The sequence below is a fragment of the Labrus bergylta genome, chromosome 1 (assembly GCF_963930695.1).
Source record: "Labrus bergylta chromosome 1, fLabBer1.1, whole genome shotgun sequence".
NCBI classification, from domain to species: Eukaryota; Metazoa; Chordata; class Actinopteri; order Labriformes; family Labridae; genus Labrus; species Labrus bergylta.
The window spans coordinates 7,407,490-7,434,219 of record NC_089195.1 but is presented as its reverse complement, the minus strand read 5'-3'; the positions used below and the strand labels follow the sequence as shown (position 1 = coordinate 7,434,219).

Genomic DNA, 26,730 nt, shown 5'->3' with positions numbered 1-26,730 from the left:
AATGTAATGGTACAAAGAACAGAGACACAATAAAAGATGAAGACTTGAAACAAATTGCACTTGCACTTTCTCTCTTGCACTTTCTGCTTATTTGCACTTCTGGTGAGATGCCAAACCTCATTTTGTTACTCTATACTTGTATATGTGTAATGACAATAAAGTTGAATCTCATCTCATCTCATCAAATGTACTCTTGGACTTTATATATAATCTGAAATTACCTGTCAAGTAGAGAAGAAGGACGACAAATCCACTCCTTGTTGCAGTTTTGGTAGCTGCTCCTTTCATCTCAGCGTAGCTTCAGTTACAATAAAACATGCTGATAGAAACAACAGGAACGGGCTGTTAAAGTACATCACTTCCTTCCTCTTCACAGAATAGACTACTTAACCCCAAAAATCCTCAACACAACAACTCATTAACATTAAAAGAGAAAACTATTTACCACCATGACATAATGAACCATGTAATATTGCATTATTAATGTCAGCAAAAAGTCCCAAGATGCAATAGTTGCAAGACTGGTTTATTATTATGTATTAATACATCTCTGGGGTTTCTTTTTTTTTTTTTTATTAAAAGAAAAAGGACTTAGATACACATCCTGTTGGTATTAATATCTTCAGCAATCAGATTTGAAGTTGTGGTCTCACAAAGACGCTTTCTTTCAAATTCATAACAACCCTTCAGTTTTTTAACAAAACTTTTATTAAAGAAAAAAAAAGAATTATACATTAAAAGAAGAAAGACCATAACAAGGTAAAAGGTTAAATAAATCAGTTGGAAAACAAAGAGATATCAGCGAAAGAAGGAAATAGAAAGTAAAAACCTAAAATTAACTGTGAAAGTAAAAAGCACCAAAAGAGAATGCAGTGAAAATGGAAACATATTTTATAGGACCTGGCAAAATTAAAATCAATTTCTGTACAGTGCTGCTGAATCCTCTCCAGTTTCTTGACTTCCAGCTCTGAGGGGAAAAGTCAAGTGACAATGATGTTCAAGTCAGAAAAATAAATCATAACCGGAAAAACTGTAAACAATCTCATGTTTATTTTGTAGTCAGGATGATGTCCCTTTGTTAATAGCTGCTCACCTCATGGCAGCACTGTTGCTGTTAAGTTTCACAGCTGCGTACTCAGTGACATCCTGTTGCTCTGTGTGCCTGCGGGGCCGAGCTGGTCTGATGGAATTAGAAAAGTATACACTGGCATACTGAAGGTCGTCCAGCTCCTCTGGTGGTCTCTGATTAAGTGGAGTTTGAGTTTGATTAACATATTTTACATTTCTAAATTGCATTTTAGTAGAGGGCAACAACCAAGATAGAGAAGGCTTAGGTAAGAGTACTTACAGTGTGATGTGTTAAAGATACTTTATTTCAGATGTATTTAACCAAGAGAAACCTCATTGAGATTAAGAATCTCATTTACAAGAGAGTCCTGGCCAAGAGGGGCAGCAGCACAACAGACAAACATAAAACACAAGCATCTACACCCTGAAGCATCTTTCTCTACACCATCAATCTACTTTTAAAAAGACCAGCTTTTGAATGAACTGTAAAAATAGTTTCCCACACATAGACAGAGAGAGCGCACAAAAGTGCAGACGCGATAATATACAATGATAAGTCAGGGCACTAAGATTTGAATCTCAAGGCGCCATGATATACAGTAAACAAAGATTTTAGACACTGAGAAGATGCATAAAACATTACTGTGATCAATCAGGGGCATGAAAGTGCTCTTGAAAATGCTCTTGCAATACAGTAAGAATTAGGAGCACATATCAAGTGCCCCCTTGTTTGAATGAGTGCAAGTTTAACATCTAAGGTATTATGTGCTACAGTACAATAAAAGCATCAGGAACCTGTTTATATTGGACAAATATGAATTGTTCTTTCATGACAGCCAGTATTAACCATGCTTCATGATGTCTGGGGAAAATATTGGAATGATATAATTGCTTGTAACAAGTCAGCTGATCAGTTTTTGACTGAAATATTTGCCTCTAAATGGTAAATGGATTTAAGATTGTATAGTACTTTCTTAGTGTTCTGACTACTCAAAGTGCTTTTCACACTGCAGGTCACACCTGATCCACACACTGATCACAGAGGCTTCTACATAAAGTGTCCATCATTACTAACTCTTTCATTAATGTCCATACCCCGCCCCTGACGTCGCAACGGGAGAAACTTGGGGTTAAGTGTTTTGCCCAAGTACCCATCAACATGTGGCTGCAGGAGCTATGGATCAAACCTTCTGGTTGAGAGAGGACCGACTCTACCACTGATCCACAGCCGCCCCAATGTATTCAACATGCTTTCTATATATTGCACATTTAGTCTGTTGGATTCATGACTTATAAGATAGCAGTATGAATAAATATGCATATTTTGTACTACTATGATATAAATTACTATTCTTACCTTCCCCATGTTGCCCTGTCTCTTTTCAGTCTTTGAATGTTTATTGGAAGTCCTCCTTTTTCTTGTAGGAAGAATGGAAAAAACAAAAACAATAATTACAACGGTAAACAACAGTGATTTTTCCAGCAACAACATGTAACTTTCCTCCCCCGAAGAAAAGTTCATCAAAGGAGAATGTCATTAAGATATAATTATTATCTGTCCCAGCCTACCATATAATCCCTACCTGTCCTGCATGAAACAAACTGTCAATGTCAATTCAATATTTTTACCCATAATTGTCTCCTAAACCTTACCAAGTTGTTTTTGTGGTTTAACCTAATCAAGAATGTGATGAAAGGTTTGAAACAGTCAGTTAAGTCACTGTAGGTGTAGTCAGCAAGACTATTGGTCTATTGGTTATGTGTAGAGAAAGAGCAAACAGTTTATTTGTGCAGATTTGAAAACAAATGTACCCGGAGAACTAAACTAAATATTCAACAGACAGAGCTTAAAGTAGACAGTGGAAGATCGGCAAAACCTTTGACTGGATAATAAAACTTACAGAGGATGGATGTAGGTAGGTAGATATGTGTAGGATGGATGGATGGATGGACATTATTGGAGCCCCAGGTACCGACTGGTGCAAGAACCCTATCTGGTAGGGATTATTTATTATTACTTTTTTATGTCTTTCCCTGAACTTTTGGGTTTGAAAAGTCATGAAACTGTTCACATGCATCCAACATGGGGCAGATGTGGTTTGGAGAGATCATCAAAAAGCCTCTTGGGCCCATACCATCACTCCAACAGGAAACTTGCCATTTAGGAAAAAAAATGACTAAATATCAGTGTTATGTTTTGGCCATTTACAGGGGTCCTAATAGCATGAACTCCTCCTAGGTATATCATTTAGTCCACCTCCATTTTGACAGATTAACATTGGGTCTTTGTAATACACCAATGAGTAAGGTCTTTTTACCTGCTCTTTTGTAATGTTATATAACAAAAAATAAATATGGTGTTTTACCTGCTTTTTTAAAGTGTCTCGAGATGTGTTATGAATTTGAGCTATACAAAAAAAGATTTATTGACTGATTGATATTCCATATTAGACATATCATCCTTTTGTGGTGAAAGGAAATTACATATTATTACTGAGGTACAGCTCCAAATCTGTTGAAAATATCCACGTCAAATTTACTCAGAAAACCTTTAAGAAGTTGTTCATGATGTGTAGCAAAATCTGTGAATTTGGTCTAAAGACTCGTCCATGCTTTGCCCCAAAGTTACTGTTTTAACACAGCTGTTCATTATCATATCTGAAATAAGTTTCATGCGCTTGATAAAACTCAAAATAATAATTAGAGCAGGCTCAGTACAAGTTTTGGTATTGTAATTGAGGTCAAGCAACCGCTCAAAAGAAGATGAAAATGTGTATTTTTGAAGGTAAACTGGATTTTTAGACGCTCAGTATGATTGCATGGGGTCTTAATCCTCAGGGTAACTCCTTGAAAGAAGTGCTTGTGTTATCTTGGTTTGACAGTGTTATACCGAGAAAAGGAATCCTCTCTTGCTTCTTGGTGTCTTGATCAGTTCAGGGGAAAATTTATGTTAAACTCAATGTATATTTATTTTATGAGAGGATCTAGCAATTCCACATTTGATTTCGTAGGAGATTCTCACCCCGGATGTCTACCGGCAGTCTTTATTTGGACAGTTGCATATTCAGTTTGATCCTCTCTGTCCTCTTCCTGTGACCATCTGTGGGGCCGGGCTGGCCTGACGTTGGAGTAGAGAACATCTGCCTGGTTTTGAAAGAAGCGGATACTGGCATAGCGAAGGGGATCCGGCTGTTCAGGTCGTCGTCTCTGTGCTGCAGCTGACGCGTTCTCACACATTGGACCTATATTTTGCTGATTGAAAAAACAGAACTCAAGCATACTATGTTGGACAACTTGACTTTAAAGGAAGCATGTGTGACTTTTTGATCCAGTAGATGTCGCCCTTCAGCACCAGCATTAAACCAAAACAAACCACTTTTTGTCAACAACTCTGCTATTCAGAAGCCTCTGCTCTCAGCGGCACACCTCCAACTCCTCTCCAATCACGTTCGCACAAAGGTGTTATCAAATAGAACGCACCATAGGTAAACATCATTAAGCGCAAGCGGTGGACAAAATTCGCCTTTGCTCTAGCTGCAATTGCCTATGTCCTGCATTGATGTGTTAGCAGGCTAATGTTAGCACACTTTGGTTAACTCGTAGCTTCACATTGCACATAAACTGACATGGAATGAACATGATCTAAACACACTTTCATGACATCTAAATTAGCAGTGAGTATGTTATTTTTCTTTTTTCTAGTCCTTGACTAAAACAGCTTTATATGTAAGGCTGTCCATATAAACACGATGTAAACACAGCTCAGACAACAATACAGCTGGCGACTCGGGCTTGTCACTCATTGTAGACAGTCATGACTCAGAATGACATTTACACAGGATAGACTTTATTTCTACTTTATTTATGTGTAAAATGTTGCACATTCTTCCTTAAGTAAATATACCTATTAAATCTGGGTTATCTTTTTGTTTTTTAACAATTCCTCAACAGAAACTGATATTTTCTTGTCACGTTACTCGATGCTCTTTATTGTGAAATTAAACTTTTCTGATCCTAACAATGGTGATCCTTAGAATTGAGATACGGATTTGTGCTGTTGCAATGCCTAAACGCAAGCAGAGGTCCCTGTATATAAGGACTTAGTAATTCCTGAAGATTCACTTTCTGAGATCATTCCAAAAGCATAGATAGATATTCAGTGAAGGTTCAGGTTCAAGTTACTTTATTTGTACCCATGGGTGAGAGGTAAATATTTGTCATCCCATGAGAAATAACCTCAAATGTTGAAAATGTTTAAATAAAATGTTTAGGGAAAGTAACTGTAATCAGACAGTTTTGCTGAAATACTTGCATTCATCCTTTCTCACCTGTGCTCTGTTACCGGGTCTCTTACTACCCGTGGATTGTTGTATGGAGGACTTCTTTCTCCTGGATGGGAAGATCAGCAAATCAATGAATGAAAATGAAATTAATAAAAAATGTAGCAAACTGAAACAGTCATAGAGACACACAACTCCTCACCTTATCCAAAAGAAGACAGTGAGAAGAATGATAGCTAGGAGAACAGCAGTGATTGTTCCTACAGCTGCTGACATCCTTGCCCCTGGATAACGAGAGATAAATTCTGACAACTGATAGGGGAATCTGATCAAGCTGACTGAGTATTAACAGCTTATATAATTGCTCCATAATCTCCCAAAGGTGTTCAGTTGTAAATATTTCCTTTCATAATCATGAATTTAAACGTTCCACCTTGTTTTCTAGACCAGGGATCAGACAACTCTGGTGGCCACCATGGTAGCTTATGATCATATGATAAAGCAGCCAATACATATAATGACATGCATTTGATAAATTTGATAAATATGTAAATAAACTAATCTACAAGCATCAAAAAATTCACATTATATTTCACTTTTTACTATTATAAATTGAGTTCCTAAAAGGGAGCTAACTGTCAAACCTGTCATCACTGCACACTTGTGCAGCAACGTTACGTCCGCTTTGCGTCTCATACTAGCTGGGATGATATGCACAGGCAATGAAAAAATTAACAATTTCTAATCAACAATCACGCAAACCAGATCGACAGACACGAAGATACACAAAGAGATGTGAAAAATTAGAAAAATGAAGACTTAGAGGATGCAGCAACCGAGAATCAACATGAAGGCATGCCAGCTTCATGACTGTAGTGGCTGTTCTGTTACTGTGTTGATGGATAACAAATTAATTGGCAGAAATGCTTATCCTTTTGGTTTGCTTTTGGTGAATTGTAATAAAAGTGGCTCTCTGTTGACTTTGTTCTGCATGTGTGGCGCCAGAGATTTCTTTTTTTGTTGGTGCTATGGGGTTGCAAAACTTTTCGGCGAGGGTGCTTTGAGATTTAGGGTTCCCATTGCCAGTCACCAGTGTAATTTCTATTGCAACGCCCGCAAGGCCGTGACACACACGCTTTCACACACCTGTGTCTCCATCAGTTTGGATTGAGTCTCTGAGTTCACACGTGGCTGTTGAGGGACTAGAAAACTATACATTTTTGCCCTTTGCTAACGGTACAAACAATTGTGCCCTGGCTAACAGGAGGAAGTAGCAAAGTAAGGTCAAATGTTCAATGCGTGCTGCGCCCATTGGTCGAATCACCTGCGTTGGTTTTATGTTCTGAGTCTACAATATGTTTGTTTTATTTATGTTTTCATTCATTTTTTAAATTATACATGATAGTATGTATGATGGTATATATTTTAAGCTCAGAAAAGCTACAGATTGAACCTTTCAAACTACTTTTTATTTATCTTTATAAAGGGAAGCCTTAACCTTTCTTTAGCCAGCTGAGTCCCACTAAAATCAGATCTCTTTTCTAATCTCTCTCTCTCTGAGGTTTTCAACCTCAACCCTTTGAGGTTACTAATATTATCAACAATACAGACCCTAGTTATTCACTGCTTTAGCATTGTTAGCTCTTCAATGCTCGTTGTAGTAGCAATTATCTCAGTCTCTCTACTCCTCACATACACTCCTCCTGCTCTCTGCCTGGCAGCGCACAAACATCTCTTCGCTCTCCTGCTTGTGTTTTGATTTGACTCACAGATTAGATTTACTGTTGGGGACATATCATGGATTTTAAAAGTTTTGTTTTTTAAAATAGATTGTTGGCTCCTCTAAGTCTCGTCTTCATTATGGAAAAACAGTTGCTGACAACATTAATCATCTTATTTAGGTTAACAAAATGAACACTGCACAAACTGTAATTCTGACTACTTAAACATGGTAATCTATAAACGACATGAATTGCATTTTGGTTAGCTATATTGCTAGCAGTCTTCTGCAACATCACAGGTAAGTTTGAGAATTGGTATATAAATAGAAGCCAGTGACTTACCTGCAATAGCCATCATATGAAAGGCAGAAGTGTGACGTCCTAATGTGTTCTGGGCTACACAGTAATAATTTCCACTGAGTTCAGCCCTGAAGTCACTGATGGTGAAGCTCGGTCCTGAAGCTTTAGGTGAGTCTTCATTCTCCTTATACCAGGTGTGATTAGCTGCTGGGTTAGCATCACTGCTACATATCAAAGTCACCAAACTGCCCTCCACGACCTCAGCAGAGAGAATTACTGACACAGAGGGAAGCTTTGGACCATCTGAAGGAAAATATTATAGTTTATCTGTGAGTCGACCTAAATGTTGAGCTTCCTTGCTGAATTTACATTCCAAGCCTTTGTCCTAAATTTCTAATTCTTGCTCAGATTCTGTATTCTGTTTGGCTCTTTACGTTATCTTAAAATGTGGCTGATATCATGGTACAGAATAACCTAAAAAACAAAAAAAAACAAGAAGCCACAGCAGATTAAAACTTCGGCCAATGAAGTCGATAAACAGTATTGTGTGTAGTGGGAACTAGTGTAGGCCTACCCATAAGAGTATGATAATAGGGAAACTTTAGGAACTTTTGTACTCACAATGAACATCTAAAAATAGAGAAGTGGAGTTGACTCTTCCATATTGGTTTTCAGATTTGCAGTAGTAGAGCCCTCTGTCCTCTGAGCTGATGTTGGTGAAATTATAAATGCTTTCCTGTCCTTCAAGCAGTTTGTGGTTCTCCTTGTACCAGGTATAATTAGCTGCTGGGTTAGCGTCACTGCTACAGGTCAGAGTCACTGTACTGCCCTCCACTATCTCGCCAGAGGGACTTACTGACAAAGTTGCAACCTGTGGACAATCTGGAAGAGAAGTTTGATTGAAGATATCAATTACTCAAGAAGGGTTGAAGCATCTGAAACTTTAAAGGAGATGTATTGAATTTGAACTTTTTAAATCCCTAAAAAATGTTGTTAATATGAATACAAATACTGATTAAAAAAAAGATGATTTCATCATCTACTGAAAGGCTTTCTGAATGTTGAATGTGAGGACAGAAGACACAATCTGTAGGCCTGTCCTTTTAAAGGAGATACAACATGTCTGGCAGAGGCTATTACTTACATTTCACATTCACAGAGACATATTTTGATTTCCTCCTTCCCAGCATGTTCTCAGCTGTACAGTAATACTCTCCAGAGTCAGCAGACTGGACGGAGTGGAGGTAAAGGTGTGGTTCTTTGAGCAGTGATTGGTTCTTCTTGTACCAGGTGTATCTAGGTGCTGGGTTAGCTTCACTGCTACAGGTCAGAGTCACTGAACTGTTCCTCATTATGTCACCAGTGGGTCTCATCAACACTGACGGAGGTGTCGGGGCATCTGGAGGAAATAATGTGAACATTCAATAATACAAAAATGTCAGTCTGACTTTACCTGTTGACATAATAAATGGCTTGTAAATGTATGTGGTCATTTAAGAAGAATAAAGCTATCAAGTGTTGCACACTGGAATAATCGTTAAAGCCAATATCTTGATGTGAATCCTGCCTGTGCGTCTTTGTGCAAATGCAAGATATGCAGCGAGCAAGATTCCAAACATTAAAACATTGCTTTATTAGTAGTGATTATATAAATAGGGTCAGGGGAACTTTTCGGGTCCTTGAAGAGGTTCCAGCAATGTATTTTAACTTCAACTTTATTCTTAGGTTAAAAATAAAATAAACATAAGTATTTTATGGGTTCCATACACTGACAACTGATCATTTAAAGGAAAAATTCTTCCAGATTGGGACACTTGAAAAAAGTTCTGATTAAATTCGGTTTTGTGGTTTAGTAATTTTTTTGGATGGGTTCAGAGGTCCTTCACGTGAAAAACAACAACACTGGCCCGGCTAGTGTTCAAAAACTGTTTTTTACTTCAGTGTACAATGCTATAGTTAAAAATGGGGGAAATAAGCATTTTTGAAAAGACATGATTGAAATATATCCCCATGTATGTCCATATATTACTTAAAAGAAGGATTCTACAGTATGTAACTGAAGTCTTGGGATATGTTGAATTTTGTCTGACTTTCACCTAAAATTCTTGTTTGGTTAAAGTTCCAAAAAAAAAGCTCTTGTCCCTTATTGCCAGCTGAAATGAGCTATGCACAAAATATATTTTAAAAGTCAACTAAAAGGTAATGACAAACATTCAGAAAATTAGATATGATCATCTTGTTAGGTAATGATTAAATTACTTGCATGCTCATGCCTTTTTACACATCTTGCAGATACAAAGCAACACTAGCAACCTTCAACGCCCGGGTCCAACAGAAGTATAACTTTACATTCAAACAGTGATGTGATGTCTATTGTTTTCTGTAAGAATTGTGACTTTAGCAAAGATTCCTTCAAATTCAATTTGTGTGAAACAAAGTGAGATGACTCACACACAGAAAAAGAGTGATATCTCTCGTAAGCACAGGAATACATGTCTGCAGGGTCAACTAATCCTTGATAAGATGAAGAGGTTTCTTCTATAATTTTTGTTTCATTCTTGAACCAAACAAAGGGAGAGCGACCTCCATGGATACAGCTGCTGTGACAAATGAGCCTTGGACCCATAGCAGACCAGATCACCTGGACCTGTAAATCAGGATCTGTGAACAAAGAAAAGTCTGGTTCAATTAACAGTAAATAACACACAGTTGGCTTTACAACATTACACTCTTCTAGTTAATATACATGCAAGCTGCTATAACTGAACAGATCACTGTGGCTACGTTCACTTCTAGCATACAGTCAATGACAAAACAATGTATTGCATCAGTACCTTTGACAGTCAGAGATGTACCAGGAAATTTGCTCTGCCATTGAAAATATGTTGTTCTGAATTTGAAGCAATATTCTGCTGAATCTCCCTCGCTCAGGTCAGAGATTCTCAGAGTGGAGCGTCCTCTCTCTGTTTCAATAACCTGAAAACGATCTGAATACTGGGAGGCTTTACTGAGGTCCTTAGGTCGTTTATAATATCCCAGATGGTGACTTTGTTCACGACTGAACCAGAATTTTGATATTATATTACCATAACTGTTGTAAGTGCAGGAAATGTCCACTGATGAGCCTTTGAAGGCACAGATTGTTCTGTCATTGTACATCACTCTGTTGCATGAATGACCATGGCCACCTACAAAAAAAAAGATATAAATGAGGCTGCCCATGTTATATAAACACCAATGTTACAAAATAATAGAGTATCTCAAAAATTCAGCATCATGTTAACAGTCTGTGGTATAAACTCACACACTGAAGGCGAGGGTGATTCTTCGTATCCGTGTACAGCACAAGAATAACTGTTTGCAGAATAAAAATATTTTTCATAAGAATTTGACGCTAGCCTCTGAATTTTCTCCTCATTCTTGTACCAGATGTAGGAAGTCTGACCAGGTAGACGACATCTGCTTTTACACTCAAAATGGGACCATGTGCAGTCATAAGTTTTGCATGGTTCTGATTCGTAAATCTGCACCTGGAAACCTGAATTTATAAAGTAAAAAAAAATATGAGCTCACACATTGCTGTCAACATATGTCAATATTAACTTAATCATTTATTAAGAGTTGTTGATGATGAGCATCTGACATCCAACCATAATATTACCTGTAACAGACAAATAGACTCCAGGAGCACCACTGAAACTCCCACCTTCTTGGTTTGTCATGAACCTGAGTATGTACTGAGCCGAGTCGCTCTCTCTCAGGTCTGTTATTCTCAGAGTGCAGCTGTTTTCCTCACAATGATACTGCACCCGACCGGCATACTCTGCGTCGGCCCTCAGGTCAAAGGGCACTTTATCCTGCAGTTTACGATACCAGAATGTATTCTCAACTGCGGTAGGCAGGCCATTGATCATCCTTGGGTAGCTGTAGGTGCAGCTTATTTCCACTGTTGCTCCTTTTAAAGCACATATCTCAGAAGTAGAGTAAGCTATTCCCCAGCGATCTTGACCCTGTACCACTGTGACATAAAACAGAACATACATTAAAATCAGACGGAATCATGTAGGAATTAAATACTTTTCAAGTGCTTTGGAAAACATTAAATATCAACAGTCAACCTCTCAAAAGATATATTTGCTAACTCTATGAACTGTTACTTTTCCACTAGTTTAACTGGTTTTTAAAGATACTTACAACTTTAAGCTAATTACCAATTATCTCATCCATTTAACTATCTTTTGAAATAAATTCATATTTATTATGACGTCATTGTTTTGCCACCTTTTGTTTGGTAAATGGACTTTAGCTTGTAAAGCACTTTTCTAGTCTTCAGACTACTCAAAGCCCTTTATTTTTTCAACACCACATGTCACACCTACCCGCTCACACCCATTCATACACTGATGGAAGCGGTTGTGATGTAAAGTGACCATCAGAAGTAACCAACTGCAAAGTGGTGGGTATAAGGTTTAACATCTCCAAGTCTGAGGCCATGGTTCACTGCTGGGGAAATGGTGGATTGCTCCCACTGAGTGGGGAATGAGTCTCTCCCTCAAGTGAAGGAGTTAAAGTATCTTCGTGGTGTTCGGGGTGTTTTTCACAAGGGTAACGTGGATTTAAGATTGACAGGCCGGTTGGTGCAGTAATGCGAGTGTTATACCAGAACTTGATGGTGAAGAGGGAGCTATAACTGAAGGTAAAGCTCTCAATTTACCAGTTGACCAGTTGGTCATGGGCTATGGGTAATTACTGAATAAATGAGGTTGCATATTGTAATGGAAAAATTCTGTTTACTGTCGAGGACACATTTTACTTAGAGCTCGTTTGAGAAATGCAACAATAATTGAATACGTAATATTCTTGTTTTGTCTTTACCCAAGGATGAAGGTTTCTTACAAATAGCTAAATATCAAAGATACTCAGACTTGAAGTTTCCTTGACATTACTGTTGTGCGACGTGTTGAAATGTATGACGAAATGTATTTGATATTTGACTGTCGGCAATCCTTATATAGGCATGAAGGTTTTTCTGTGAAGCATGTGTATATAAACCCAAGCATATTGTGATTACTTGGAGCTTTCCTTCAGACTGTATTGACACTTTGAAGCTTTGTTCCTTCTACTTGCAAGAAGAATTAAACTTAACAAAGACATTGATTGACTCATGATCCTTTCTTTTGCATTGTTAACAGAAATTTCCAGCACAATATACAAGCAGCTCAAATCAGTTTGCTCTGAAGGGTGGTCTTAGAGAAAGTGTGCAGAGCTCAGACACTTTGAGGGAGCTTGGAGTAGAGCCTCTGCTCCTTTGCATGGAAAGGAGTCAGTTGAGGGGTTCAGGCATCTGATTAGGATGCCTCCTTTTAACCAGGCACATCTAGACCCCGGGCTGGATCCAGAGCTTGCTGGAGGGATTATATATCCTATCAGGCTTGGGAATGCCTCAGAATCCCCCAGGAAGCGCTCGAAAATGTTGCTGGAGAGAGCGACATCTGGGTCAACTTGCTTAGCCGGCTGCCACCATGACTTTGCCCAAGATAAGTGGAAGACAAAGGATGGATGGATAGATGTGTGTTGCTTTTTAAGTTATCTATATTCTTTGATGTAATTGTAAAAGTGTTGGCCTTGAATAAATTGATATATCTTTAATATAAAAAAGGGGTTTTATAAATCCTCCAACAATTTCAAACACAGATTATTCACAAATGGAGCCTATACATAAAGTAAGCTTATTTTGCCTTCAGAGCTTTTGAAAGAAATAGAAGAATAAAACTGGAATAATCTATGTACACTTAAGCATTTAAATGGGCGAGGGGCCAGAAAAGTATGGAAACTTGAGTGCAGTTTTACTGCTTAGAAGCAACAGAACATTGATTATTAGAAGAAAAACACATCCTGTTTTGCTTAGTTTCATGTCTGTGGTCAGGTCAGAGATGTCTTTGCAGAATAAGGATGTGAAACTCTTAACTATCTGTTTGTTGGAAGCAGGCTATAAGGTGTTACAAACGGCATATAAGGTAAAAATGTCATTGTGGTAAAACTTAACTTTGATGTAATGTTGATGTCAGAAAGTGGAGGATAAGAAAATGTAAAATAGTCCCAGTTACTTTTTTCAGGTAGTGATTAAATTGATTCAAAGACACTGTCTAATTGTTATATTTAAATGGTTCTATTTTCTCTCTCTCATAAAGGGAGCTCTCCAACTTCTAACATGTTTTGGGCCTTTGTGAATCGACAATCTCTTTTTCTGTGAAGACATAAAAGCCAGTCCAGAGCATGGTAATCACTGCTAACAGTGATCTACACACACAAGAGAAACTTGCTTTTATTGACATTGGTTTCTTTTTTGTATTTGACCTTTTATGAGGAATAAGAAGGCTGCGGTTATACATTTCTGTCAGCTGAAACACGTTATAGACTGAAGATAGAGATGTACATTCAGTTACACCAACTTTAAAGAATGAAACTGGTGATTTATTTTACTTTTATCTACTAAGATACAGATAAAACCCTCCAAATATGCTGAGATTTCAAATTTCAGGTAAACATGATATTGCATTACAACACAATCAAATTCATGTATGTTTGATTTTTAACTGGCAAATAACATTAAAAAGTTAGCATGCGCACCTGACAAAGAGAGAAGACAGACAACGAATCCCGTTGCTGCTGCAGTTAAACTCATATCCATTCTGCTGATTTCTGTATGGCAAAAATTATCAGAAGAAAGATAAGATGCAAATACTAAACACTATTTCTGATGTTCAAGTAAACTAACATCTCTGCTGGTTAATCAAGTCTTGAAAGGAAACTTGTCTTTTGTAGGATACGACGATTGCTCAAATCTCCCCTGCCTTCCTTCCTCTTTTCATAATTAGCATGAGCAGCTGATGGTCTGTACATCCCCAAGATGAAATGAAAAATGAAGAAACGAGTACTTCTGTTGTTTAATCATGCATGAACTTTACATGCACGTTAAACTCAAGGTCATGTTGGTGACAGCACCATACATCTAACCGCACCCAACCATTAACACAAATTACAGTAGGGCAATTTTGCATAAAAATAAAAATGTGATTTGTTACCATGTGCCTTTTGTCCCATAGGGATGGACATTGCAAATTAGCTTGAGTTATGAATGCTTTGGAGTATGTTTGCTTGCCCTATTCTTGCTCCTATACAAATAAACGTGAAATAATAATAATAAAAATATACAACTCTAAGTTTTACAAAATAATGCAGGTGATACTACTCTCACAATGGAAGAAACAGTGAATAGTAAATAAAGTAAATAAGTACACTGACCAAAGAACTGTAATTGTTAAAAATTTTGTGATACTTGTGATGTTAATTATTTCTTTTTCTCCTCTCCATATTATACTCCTCTTCCATTTAGGGACAATTACAGAACTTTTTACAACAGAATTCTTTAAAAGGGGAAGTTACGGGGCACTGGTGGTGCAGTGTTTAGTGCGCGCGCCCCATGTATGGAGGCTGTGGTCTTCCAAGTGGGTGGCCCGGGTTTGAATCCGACCTGTGGCTTCTTTCCCGCATGTCATTCCCCACCCTCTCTCTCCCTGGTTTCCATCTCTATCCACCGTCCTATCCCTCCAATAAAGTCACAAAAAGCCCAAAAATAAATCTTTAGAAAAAAAAGGGGAACATTTTACTTTGTAGAATCTGATTAACAGAATAAATGCAAAAATTGGTCGTCTTATAAACCATATAATGAGCATATATTAAAAAATATCCCTATATGTGGATCAATATTTATTTCATAAAATTGCTTATGTGTCAGAACACATGGTACACCCAGGGTACACCCAAGTAGCTCATGTGTCTGCAAATAAACTTACATTTTCATTGCATGTCTTTAACTTGTAACAAAGTGAGTTCCAAACAGTTAGCATTATTTATTTTACGTAATTTAACTAAAAAATGGAAGAAAGAAGTTTTAAATGCATGCAAATGTTGCCAATTTACATGAGCACATGTTTAAAAACCATTAAAGTCAGACATGTTTTTGCAAAGGTGAGGGGAAAAGTCACCCATCCTGCAAACTCTTTAAGTACAACGTTTGGTTTTAAAAGTGACCTTTCCAGCTTGTACTGTAAACGCAGCACAAATTAGCCTGATACTTTTCATTAATTATACCTTCTCTGTGTGTGGTAAATTTAGTCAAGGAAAAAAGATCTTAGGCAGGACATGATCTCAAGTCCCACTTTCTTTTCAGAGCACCACTTACATTAAATAAAACAAAGAAAAGTACAGAAGTAGAACTTAGCATTTCACTGGAAAAGGAAATGTTGGTTTCTTGGTACATTTATTATTGATCAGCTTGCATGAAAATCTTTACAGCTCGGGGAAATAATTTAATAACTTCATGTCTGTATTTCTTTTCAAATATTAGATTCAACAGCTTCAGGATAATGAACAGAGGCATAATATACAATGAAATATTTGACATTAAGAAAAGAGATATTAAAAAAAGAAACTTCATGGAAAGTTCATAAATATTGTGTAAAAGATATTCTTAGTAAGCTAATTATGTGTGAGCTTTATACATAATGAACTGACAACCTGCTAGATAACTGATACATGTACTCTATCAAAGGCTGGAGGTTATTACAACACATTTAAAACAGTTATCAGTTTTACACATGTCACCTGGAGCACTGAGCAAACAGTTTAACCAGGTTGAAGGCATTCCAGCAGAACGGATGACCATGGTGTTGTGTCACAGAGTATAAACCAAGTGCCTTCCTCTGGGGATGAAAAATGAAGTAAATGCTAAAATACTCAAAACTGCAGTTCCTTTGACAGCTGGATCCCTAGTATTTTAAAAACTTGCATAGCAAGTGCTTAAATAGAAACATCAAATATGGCAAGAATCACAAGACATGCAAACAGATTCTCCCCAAATAAACTTGAGACTGCAATAGAGGAAGTTCAGTTTGTTTTTGTGTTTCTTCATTTTGACAGGGTGCCATTCATTCTTTGTTACTGACTGGAATGGTCCAGAGAAATATTCTTTAATTTCTTAACGAAGCACACAAGTTTATGGTGTTGGTACTCTTGGTTACTTGGTGATCGTGCTGTACAGTGCAGACGAATCTTCTACTTTCTCCTGACATCTTAGTCTGTGAAATTCAAAAACTTTGATTAAAAAACAAAAAAGAACATCACAATGTAAAGAACCACATGCAAATGCCAAACTTTTTTTTTAAACACAGACTCACTCTGAAATGGCATTTGCACTCTTAACGTTGACCATAGTGTATTCCACATCATCCTCATCCTCATCTTCTTCCTCATCCTCGTCTTTTTCCTTCTTATTTGTGGGTCTGGTTAGCTTAGCTTGCACAACGTTAGTGTAGAGAGGGTCTTCCTTGTTCTTTGAGAAGCCTACGCTGGCATAATAAAGATCTTCCTGCTCCTCATCTGGTTGTCCATGTGCTGATGCTGAAGCGTTTTCATAAACCAAATCCATATTAAGCTGAAGAGTAAACATTGCATCACAAAGGAAAGGGGGTTATGAGTACACTTGTTTTTGTCCCTACTAGTCATTGTACAGGTAGATACTATTTAAGAATATCTAATTCAATCTGTTGTAACAAAACTCTGGCATAGAAAAAGCGATAAATGCCCAATCTTAACAGAGGGCTCAAGCCATATCTGTTACAATGTTGAGGGAAACAAAGTCACTGTCATAGCACAATAGGATCTGAACATTTAATATATATAATCAGGTTTGTGTTAGTCAAAAGAGCTGTCACTCATGATGTTATACTCCTTTTTATAGCATCAACTAACCGATTAAAACTGAATTTCTCAGAAAAATGACCAATCAGGCATAAATCAGTATGGTAAATGTGTATTTAGGTAAATGTGTATTTAGTTTTTATGGTTTTGCATGTCCCAACATTTAACATGAAAGAGGGGGACTTTATGAACTCTACTGCAGTCATGGGGGAGCTTTATATATTTTTGGTTTCACTTCTGGGGAGCTTTTATGTCATCCATCTTTTTATACAGTCTGTGGATCTGATTATTACATATGGCAAAATGGTATGACAAGGTAATTAAAGGTAACCCTATAATACAAAGAAGGTCGTTAAGTAGCATTGTTTGAATTGTAAATGGACAGTATGGTAGCTGAACTCTTCTTTACCTGTCCTTTGTTGTCTGCCCTCTTTCCAGTCTGGTTGGTTTCTTTTGAGGACATCTTTCTTCTGGATGCAAAAATGATTTATAAAAAATATATAACCAAATGTAGTTTTTAAAAACCTGACTGAATTCAAGCTCCGTTGCTGGATTACAAACCACACAAAATGAACAGCTCACCTTGTCAATAGGAAGATGGCAAGCAAAATGATAACCAGAAAAATAACAGTGAGCGATCCAACAGTTACTGAAGTCCTTGAATCTAGGAAGCAGAGATGAAATTCCATTTGGTAATCAGAGAATTACATGTTGTTTTAGACTTAGACTTAGAAAGCTTTCATTCTCCCATAGGGCAATTCAGTTCCACTCAGACCTATGCATACATTACAAACAAAGAACAAATAGAGAATGTCAGAGACAACAAACAAATCAGTGCTTTACAAAAATGAGCACTAGCACGCTGACACCCCTCGAGTAGTCTCCTTTGGCAATGACACACACAAGGACCAGGCAATATGAAAAGCACAGTTTCAATTTTTAGGCTAGCTGTAACCTCAGACCACATTGGACTGTATATTAATCTGCAGAAGACTCTATGTTGTGAGTGGGCCCCTTGGCTTTCATCCAGGTAGGTTTAAATTACAGAAATAAATTATGTAGTGTCGCTTAGCAGGCATGTACTGTTATTGGCTCAATTAACTTAACTGGAAGGCCAAGATGATGTGGAAGTTTATTCATGTTGAAAAAACAAAACTCACCTGAAACAACAACCAAATGCAGTGTCGAGTTATGGCATCCTCTTTTGTTGTGAGCTTCACAGAAATAACTCCCACTGTGTTCAGAGCCAAAGTCGTTGATTGTGAAGATCCGTCCTGATGCTATTGGTGTGTTTTCATCTATCTTGTACCAGGTGTATTTGGCTGCTGGGTTAGCATCACTGCTGCAGGTCAGGTTCACCATACTACCCTCCATTATTTCAAAGGATGGACTTGATGACACAGTGGGAAGCCTCGGAGGGTCTAGAGAAGATGCAAAAGAATAAAACTATGAAGGCAAGGAAAAACTGTTGTTTGAAGTCTTCCCACGTGGGAACTTTGGAAGTTACAGTTGGTTTGTGTAATCCAGACTGGGTTTCATGAGGTTCAGGCGAACTTTGGATTTTTCTCTGCACAGAACTGGATATATCACTCATGCACTTGATTAATGTACTTTCTCTATGAAGGGATACCTTCCTAGTCAGCATGAACAGAAGGAATGATGTAAATTACAGTGACAACTTTGCAACTATATTAACTATATATCTACTTAAATACATGAAGTGTTGATGTGATTTGGTGATTTATTGTACTTACACTGAACATCTATAAGTAATCTTGAGGAGTTCCTCTGACCATACTTATTCTCAGACTTGCAGAAGTAGATCCCGCTGTCCTTAGACCTGATAGAGGTGAAAGAATAAATGCCTCCTTTTCCTTCAAATAGTGAGTTGCCCTCCTTGTACCAGGTATTAGTAGCTGCTGGGTTAGCATCACTTTTACAGGTCAGAGTCACTGAACTGCCCTCCATTATCTCGTCAAGGGAAATCACTGACACTGAGGGATGCTTTGGAGCATCTGGTTGGGGAAAAAAAGAACAATTCATGAGTCTTTGATAAGAGAATCATTTGTCAGAAAAGTCAGCCATGAGCTAGAAAGAATACTACTGTTTTTAACAATTGTAACAATGCCATCCAATGACATTGGGGCATTACATCTTTAAGCATACATCTCATACTAATAAAGTACTTTAGCCATATTTATAAAATTGGTAGCACGGTTACAGGATGCCCTGCCACATTACAAAATAATGTGTTAAACGTTGGTTCTGTTTTAGCTTTTGGCAACAAAAAATAGGCAAAATCTAATGTGTTCGATAAGGTATAGATGACATTTTTCACTCACATTTTACATTAATGATGATGCGTCCAGATTCCCTTCTCCCCAGCTCATTCTCAGCTGCACAGTAATACTCTCCTGAGTCAGAGGATTGAATGGAACTGTAGACAAGCTGCAGCTCTTCACTGAAAGGCTGAAAGTCTGAATTTCCATTCTTCTTGTACCAGGTGTAATTAGCAGCTGGGTTAGCATCAGTGCTACAGGTCAGAGTAACAGAATAGTTCTCCATGATTTCACCAGGGGGATTTAGCAACACTGAGGTAACCTTTGGAGCATCTGGAGATGACATCAACATGCATTCCTTTATGATAAGAGCAGCTCATCACACATTCATTTGAATGCCTTTTTGAGTCATATCTTTGTCACGGTGGCTGTACAGTGCTGACCATTGAGCTGGAGTTTTACTTCCTTTTATGTTTTGTAAATAATTCAGGTGCCAGGTGGCGCTGCTCATGTTAGCCTGGCAGACCAAGGAGGAGTCACTCCATACAAACATTATAAACCGCCAGCTCCATGATCTGTAAGCCTCAACTAAACAGACTGATAGCACGGTATGAAGTTGACAACATGCTTCCCATATCAACTGTTCAATCTGTTGTCTTCAGAGACCTTATTAGTAAATGTACATGTTGAAAACCTCACTAAAACACTAAATAATGTGATCATTAAAATGAGGATTGAGGTGAAAAAGGGACGCTAAAGTAATTTTTCCATGTAGTTACTTTTATATGCAGATACTCAGTTAGTAACTTCTTGATAGTAACTGAAACTAGTCACTCATTTTCAGTAACCTGCCCATCACTGGTTTTGAATTTGCTAATATTAAGATTGACCGTACTGTAAATCAAGATGATGACTGTGAAAAGGTTGTCCCATACCTTTCACCTGCCCCCACCTTCCCTACACTGGCCTGCAGAGTGATTAGGCTGAGTGAAATCACCTGAGCTTAATCAGACAAAGTGAGGCCAGTTGGGGTTTTCTTGTATAAAGCCAGAGTCTGGGGGGGGGGGAAAGGGGGTTGTTTGGTTAGTGGCAGCTTGCTGTGAGGCTGTGGTTTCGTTCGGTTTACGTAATCTTGTTTTATTAGGTTACCCGGGACTTTTGTTTGGTGCTATTTTTGGTTAATAAATCAATCACTTCATTTTGCATTGACTTCTGCCTCCTGACATCTTTTTGCTCACCACCAGTGCCGAACAGCCACACTTAAATCCCAATTTTGAGGTGGACTTACAATCAGTAATGTTACAATGACTATCACTCTGTCTCAAATTACGACTCGGACACTGTAAACTTCTTTCTTTACACTGGTTCTTCATTTGGCAGTAGATTCACTTTTGTTTCTAAGAATAAAATTTGAATCTACTCAATCACAGTGTTTTTTTGTTTTTTTTTGATAACTTTAAATGTAATTTTGCTGTAGTGTAAGTGTGCAGATGTGTTTTTTGCCATGACAAAGTCAAGTTAACTTACACACTGAAGGAGAGGGAAATCCTTCATGTCCTTTTAAAGCACGGGAGATTTCGTCTTCAAGATGAAAAAAGTGGTTATAAGAAGATTTATCCTGCGAGATTATTTGCTCTCCATTCCTGAACCACCCATATGGAAGACGACTTGCTTCACTGCAGCTGCTGTGACACCTCAGATCTGCCTCAACGTAAAATTGGTGGGCTGCTATTCTAGTCACCTGTACCTGTAAAGCTAGATATACAGAATAAGAAACATTGCCATTATCAGTTTCCAAAAAAGAAGATACATTTAGCTACACATCACTGCAACAGCTACAGTTACATAAGTAAAACCTAGCATACCAAGGGCCTGTGTCCACAAAACATGTTTTTCTCATAGAAAAGTGCAGTGGAGTACAGGGATAAAGCAACTTATGCGGCACCTGGGTCTTTATTTCTATGACAACTGCCTATATTCTTAATAAACTAGAATGTCCTCTTTCCAGCCTATGTGTATGATGATGAACCGGAGGATGCTGCGCCTCATTCTTTGTATATAGGCATTCATAATGATGACTGACCTCTGTCACATCTTTATCTGACAGGTGTGTAGCAGCTGGTGCATGCATGACACAATCTGATAATTGTTCATTGAATTCCCTTGTCCAAGAGGTGTTGTTAGACTGAGATGTTTCAGGGTGATCTGCTCTCCAAAAATGATCCTTTATTTTCTTATTGTGATTATTTTTTGACGGACATATTGTACTTCTCTGTATACGCAGAGGCAAAACTAGCTTCTTCTCTAACTTCTTTAACCCTCCTCATGATTGGTTGTCTCAATAATGCAATGATATGAACTACAGCTGGAAAAAAAAAAGGCACTCTGACATGCCACTTGAAAAAGGCAGCAACCTGTAAATATATTCAACACAATCGATTGTCTCCTGCATGTGGCCATATGTACAATGAATGGTTGCTAATCTTTGAGAACAATTTCTCAAAAAGACGTGGGCTTAAAGAAAAAATGCTTTGTGGACAGACAAAAGGCCTGACTGCATTCACTTAAATAACAGTTAGTACACAAACTGAAAGTAATTGACTAAAAAGCAACATTTCAGTTCTTTTTTTTAAAGTAAGGTCTTCACTGGTTTGTGTTCATATGTACCTGTGACAGTCAGATTTGTACCATGTACAGCACTCCCCCATCCACTTATTTCTGTTGTGAATTTGAAACGATACTGGGCTGAATCGCTTTCATTCAGCGCAGAGATATTCAAAGTGGTGTGTCCCTTCCCATTGTCAAAGACCTGCAAGCGACCTGTATACCTGGGGTCTCTACTGAGGTCCTCAGGTTGCATATGATATCCCGAATGGTGACTCAGTCCAGGACTGAACCAGGATTTTGAAATGATCCATCCATAACTGTTGTAAGTACAAGAAATGCCCACCGATGAGCCTTTGGAGGCACAGATGGCTCGGACAGCATACGTCACTTTGTTGCAGGTTTTACTTATGGCACCTGGAAATGTTGGTTACAATTAACAAATGTTGTAGCCACACTAAAAATACAAGTCGTTGTAGTTGTAAGCTAGTGTCAGATTGTAAGTAAACTCACACACAGGAGGAGAGGGGAAATCCTTAAATCCTTTCAAAGCACATGTATAGCTGTCTCCAGATACAAAGGGGCCTGAATAATCAGAGTATGAGACTTTTGGCATTTCCTGTCCATTTTTGTACCAGACATAGGAGTACTGATAAGGTAAAGTACAACTGCTGTGACACTTCATTTTACTTGTCATCTTCTGCACCTTGGGATCTGGATCTGTGGAGAATGAACAAGAAAGGTTATTTTAGCCTAATCTGTCAACAAACACATGCAAATAGATAAAAAAAAAACATTTCCATAGGGTTTTTTACATCATGAAATAATTCATTTACGAGTGAAAACATTACCTGTGACATGCAAGAAGACTCCAGGCTCATCAGTGTATCTTCCATTAGGTTGGTTTGATATTAACCTAAACTTGTACACAGCCGAATCGCTTTTTCTCAAGTTTGTGATTCTCAGAGTGCAGCGCGTCCCAATACATTTGTGCATCACACGATCTGCATACTGTGAGTCTGTTGTCAAATCAACACATTCGTTATCCTGCTCTTTGGTAAACCAAAAGGATTTATCGACTGTAGACGGGCTATTTCTTGTGGATAGGTACATGCTTAGTTCCACTGTTGTTCCTTTCAAGGCACAGATTTTGGTCGGACTGTAAGTCACTCTCATGTCATTCTGACTCTGAACCACTGTAACACAGAGCACACCAGGAAACACAACTAAAATAATAAAAACATCAGAAGACCGACTCATTTATTTTAGAAGTGCTAAAAACTCTTACCTCTCTCTCAGGTTACTGTTGCACACTAGAGTGTGGACAAATATGTTCAGCAGTCTTATCCTAACTAAAACTGAACATAACATTTAGAATAATGGATGTGTTTTATTTATCTTTATTTTGACCAATTTCCAAATTCTTTGAAATTTTAACATGTTGAAACTTAAGTTAGCACCAAAATGCTGCAGAAAGGATGTTGCAGTTCTTTTAGCATAACAGGTTTTGTTTAAAGTCTATGGGCCAGACCCCTAAACTATGGATGACAAGTATCGTCATCAAATCACAAATGTGTATTTGACTTTGGTGTTTCTTGGAGCCAGCCTCAAGTGGACACTCGACACACTGCAGGATTTTACACTTCTGCATTGACTTCATTTTTCAACCTCAGAAGTTGCTGCTTAGTTTTAAAGAGCCCATATTATGCCCTTTTTGGGGTTCGTATATTTAATCTATGTACCTACTTTTGTACGTTCACAATAGCTAAAGTTAAAAAAAAGTGTCTGTTTTCATGTACTGCTCCTCCTTGCTCCCTCTCCGCTCTGAGTCCGTCAGCTACACTCTGTTGAGCCCACACTGTTAGACCCCACGTGGGCCAAGTCTGCTCTGATTGGTCTGCCGATCTGCTCTGTCGTTATTGGTCAGTTGCTCAGCACGCGTCTCGGAAATTTCAACATGAGCTGCAGGGCTCACCACAACGAGCCAATGGGCTTAGATCAGTGATCTCACACTGACAAATTTTTATCGAGGGGGGCTAGAACCAACGTTACATGCAGCTAATGCTACAGCTAACAGGAGGACATAGGAGAAGCTGCGTTTTCGCGGACTTTGAATTTATGCACATAGATGTGCCTAAACATGCACAGGACACTTGGAAAACACACTAAAGGGCATATAAAACCAGAAAAAGCATAATATGGGACCTTTAACTAGTTTACACTATAATGATTTCCCTGCTGGAAAAACAACTGATGAGAGCCATGATGAGTTTAAGTCAAAACACCAAAATAATGAGCTGAAAGACAGTAAAATGCTCTGTATAGAGAGGTGCTGTGTCATCTGATAATTCCAAAGAAGTTTAGTACTGCAATCAAACATTTTTGACATTAGTCATTCATTTTTTACCAACAATATTAAAATATTAATTCAAACTACTTTAGCTTGTCTTATTTAGTTTAGAAATCATGTGAAAAATAATTCCTTGTGACATGGAGAACCTTATATAGACCCTATCTGTTTTATTAATAATGTATTTCCCACAATCATTTTATCGCAGAAAGAAACAGCCTCTGAATAAACTGATTTATTTATACACCAGCTACAGTTCCATTTAGAGGATTCCCGATAGATCAATCCATACATCATCCTAAAAAAAAAATCTGCATGAAATGTAACGTTCACAAGACTTAAAGTTTATAATACTGTTAAAGTGTCAGGAGATGTTGCTGCCTGAAAGTGTTCATGTAGAAGTACATTACCTTGTACAACGAGAAGGAAGACAACAAATCCACTCGCTGCAGCAGATAAACTCATAGCTGGTACTCCTGTCAGCAGATAACTGTGTTCTTTATTACTGTGTTTGAAAATAAGAGCCACACCAGTTTCCTTCCCCTTTATATGGACAGACAAATGACTGAAAATCCCCATACTGAAATGAAGAAATGATTCTTACTTTTATGAAAATGATGTGACAGCTTCTCTAAATATAGTTTATGTAACTATAAACGTGTGTGACTATGGCAGCTGTTGGAGGGCGTTGGTCGGGCCTGTGAATTCACTGTTATGAATTGAAGAAAATATTAAAAAGATCAAACCCGCACTGAGTCAGTTATGTTGTCCTCCTCAAATACTACTATTAGATACATACTGATCTAATAAAAAATAATTAAGACAATAGAAAATGTACTTGAATGAATTACTGTATAGGTCCGAATATAAGACGACCCTGATTATAAGACGACCCCCGTTTTTCAACACTCATGTTTAGAAAAAAAAAATTGCAGACCACATCTAGTTTTTATAAAGAACTTTTTTTAAAGAACAATATTAAAATCACATTGAATTAAACACCTGCTGCATTAATAATTATCGTAATAATTAACATACCGTATTTATCGGTATAGGCCTACGGCACTTTTCAAAACAAAGTGTTTCACAAGGGCGAACTATGTACAGTATGATTCAACATTAAAATCGATTAACAATCAAACAATATTATCAACATGTTTTTAACATTTTGAAATAACAGAGGAAATACAGGCCACATCTTTAACTAAACTAAAGCTTGCCAAACGTCTCCTCCGATGTCTCCTATTCCTCACCATAGTTCCTCACACACGTCCTCCGCCCCGCTGTGTTCTCTCCATAGACTGTAAATGTTCTCTCTCACTGTCATCACTCCCCTGCTCCTCCCAGAGCGCGTCGTGTGTTGACATTTAAAGGGACAGGCTCAGATCAGAGGATGAGGCTTTGGTGTCTGGAGAGGCAGCCATAAGGGAGACAGACAGACATAATTACACATGTAAGATGTTGGACAAGGAAGAGGCTGAGAGATGGTGTGGTGGGCAGGGGGCGGGTGGTCCAGGTGTGGCATTGGATAGGGTTTAATTGGTCAGTTAATATGTATCAGGGGCACAGCAACAAAACAAGTCCAATATTGCAGAGCTGTGTCATATCCAAGAGGCCATTTACTAAATGTATGCCAAAGGTAGACGAAGGTGTGGGTTATTCAAATGAGGACTCTTGATGGGCAAATGTTGAGTAGACCAGGTGTACCTCCTCCTTTTCAAAAACTATATTCCAGGTTTTTGCTACCTTTCCCTGAATGTAGACATGTGGCTTGGTTTGAGCCTCTAGCTTTTTCATAAGATTTTTAAAACTTGAAGGCACTGAACGAGTCGAGGTTCCCACGACGCCTTTTGAATTGGCCAAAAAGTGGCACTCGAACACACCGCAAAGACTACAGCCCACGGCCAACCACCACGTGCGTTCTGTGCATGCGTGAAAGGCAATAACTCTCCATGCCAGCAGGCGGCAGTAGTCTGTTATCGTCAGTCCAAAAAAGGGAACCCAGAAGAGGAGGAGGAAGGTAATAAACAGATAAATAAACCGTTGTTATGATATGAGACGACAATTTTCTCACTGCTGTTGCTCAACATTCGTAATATAGGTACTTCTTATCGAGAGTAATGTCTCATTAAAAGTTGAAAATGGCACTGGCTTTGACAGCCCTTGGTCTTTTATTAGTGGAACAAGAATAGAAGAGGCGCTTCAATATTTCTCCTCGTGCACTGGCTCTCCTGTTTTGCTTAACTGAACAGTAAAATGACAAAACGGATAAATTAGCCCCAGACCTCAGAGGGTGTCTGTTGCCTAGTAACCAAGTTGAAAATGATGTAATACATTGCCAAAATTAACATATTTATTTGATCTTG

General features: G+C 38.1%; 2 protein-coding genes across 9 annotated transcripts; both read right to left on the bottom strand.

Moving 5' to 3' along the window:
- Positions 1-685: 685 nt before the first annotated feature.
- On the bottom strand, positions 686-14,499 carry LOC109998186 (B-cell receptor CD22). Of its 3 annotated transcripts, none has more exons than XM_020652946.3 (14): positions 14,000-14,419; positions 11,031-11,387; positions 10,674-10,907; positions 10,204-10,557; positions 9,821-10,030; positions 8,514-8,768; positions 7,991-8,251; positions 7,412-7,672; positions 5,551-5,632; positions 5,397-5,457; positions 4,091-4,320; positions 2,426-2,486; positions 1,094-1,242; positions 686-967 (listed from the first exon to the last, which is right to left on the bottom strand). In XM_020652946.3, exons 1-14 carry the CDS (start codon positions 14,058-14,060, stop codon positions 916-918), a joined length of 2,628 nt encoding a protein of 875 aa, XP_020508602.2. In that variant the 5' UTR covers positions 14,061-14,419; the 3' UTR covers positions 686-915. The 3 variants fall into 3 exon arrangements, 2 of the variants coding, with proteins under 2 accessions (XP_020508602.2, XP_029136832.2); XM_029280999.2 differs by lacking the exon at positions 14,000-14,419 and having other exon boundaries at positions 10,674-10,723; positions 10,815-10,907; positions 11,031-11,159; XR_003809531.2 differs by lacking the exon at positions 686-967 and having other exon boundaries at positions 1,155-1,242; positions 2,426-3,991; positions 14,000-14,499.
- Positions 14,500-15,673: 1,174 nt separating this feature from the next.
- Positions 15,674-26,631, bottom strand: LOC109998176 (B-cell receptor CD22). Of its 6 annotated transcripts, XM_065952606.1 has the most exons (13): positions 25,618-26,631; positions 24,775-24,840; positions 22,866-23,210; positions 22,528-22,734; positions 22,078-22,431; positions 20,938-21,165; positions 19,474-19,743; positions 18,886-19,146; positions 18,292-18,552; positions 17,714-17,795; positions 17,541-17,601; positions 16,609-16,865; positions 15,674-16,509 (listed from the first exon to the last, which is right to left on the bottom strand). In XM_065952606.1, exons 2-13 carry the CDS (start codon positions 24,827-24,829, stop codon positions 16,449-16,451), a joined length of 2,442 nt encoding a protein of 813 aa, XP_065808678.1. In that variant the 5' UTR covers positions 24,830-24,840; positions 25,618-26,631; the 3' UTR covers positions 15,674-16,448. The 6 variants fall into 6 exon arrangements, with proteins under 6 accessions (XP_065808678.1, XP_020508594.3, XP_029136831.2 ...); XM_020652938.3 differs by having other exon boundaries at positions 22,866-24,840; XM_029280998.2 differs by lacking the exon at positions 25,618-26,631 and having other exon boundaries at positions 15,674-16,525; positions 24,775-25,224.
- Between the last annotated feature and the right edge of the window lie 99 nt (positions 26,632-26,730).

Excerpts from the sequence above, each read along its gene's own strand:
- LOC109998186 (XM_020652946.3), bottom strand. The coding sequence starts at position 14,060 with ATGGATATGAGTTTAACTGCAGCAGCAACGGGATTCGTTGTCTGTCTT. Across the intron at positions 8,769-9,820 it reads ATATCACTCTTTTTCTGTGT|ATGCCCCGACACCTCCGTCA; the intron begins GTGAGTCATCTC and ends TATTTCCTCCAG. Across the intron at positions 2,487-4,090 it reads ACTGCCGGTAGACATCCGGG|AAAAAGGAGGACTTCCAATA; the intron begins GTGAGAATCTCC and ends TCTTCCTACAAG.
- LOC109998176 (XM_065952594.1), bottom strand. The coding sequence starts at position 24,943 with ATGGGGATTTTCAGTCATTTGTCTGTCCATATAAAGGGGAAGGAAACT. Across the intron at positions 17,796-18,291 it reads GCATTTGGTTGTTGTTTCAG|ATTCAAGGACTTCAGTAACT; the intron begins GTGAGTTTTGTT and ends TCTGCTTCCTAG. Across the intron at positions 16,510-16,608 it reads AGTGCAAATGCCATTTCAGA|ACTAAGATGTCAGGAGAAAG; the intron begins GTGAGTCTGTGT and ends TGAATTTCACAG.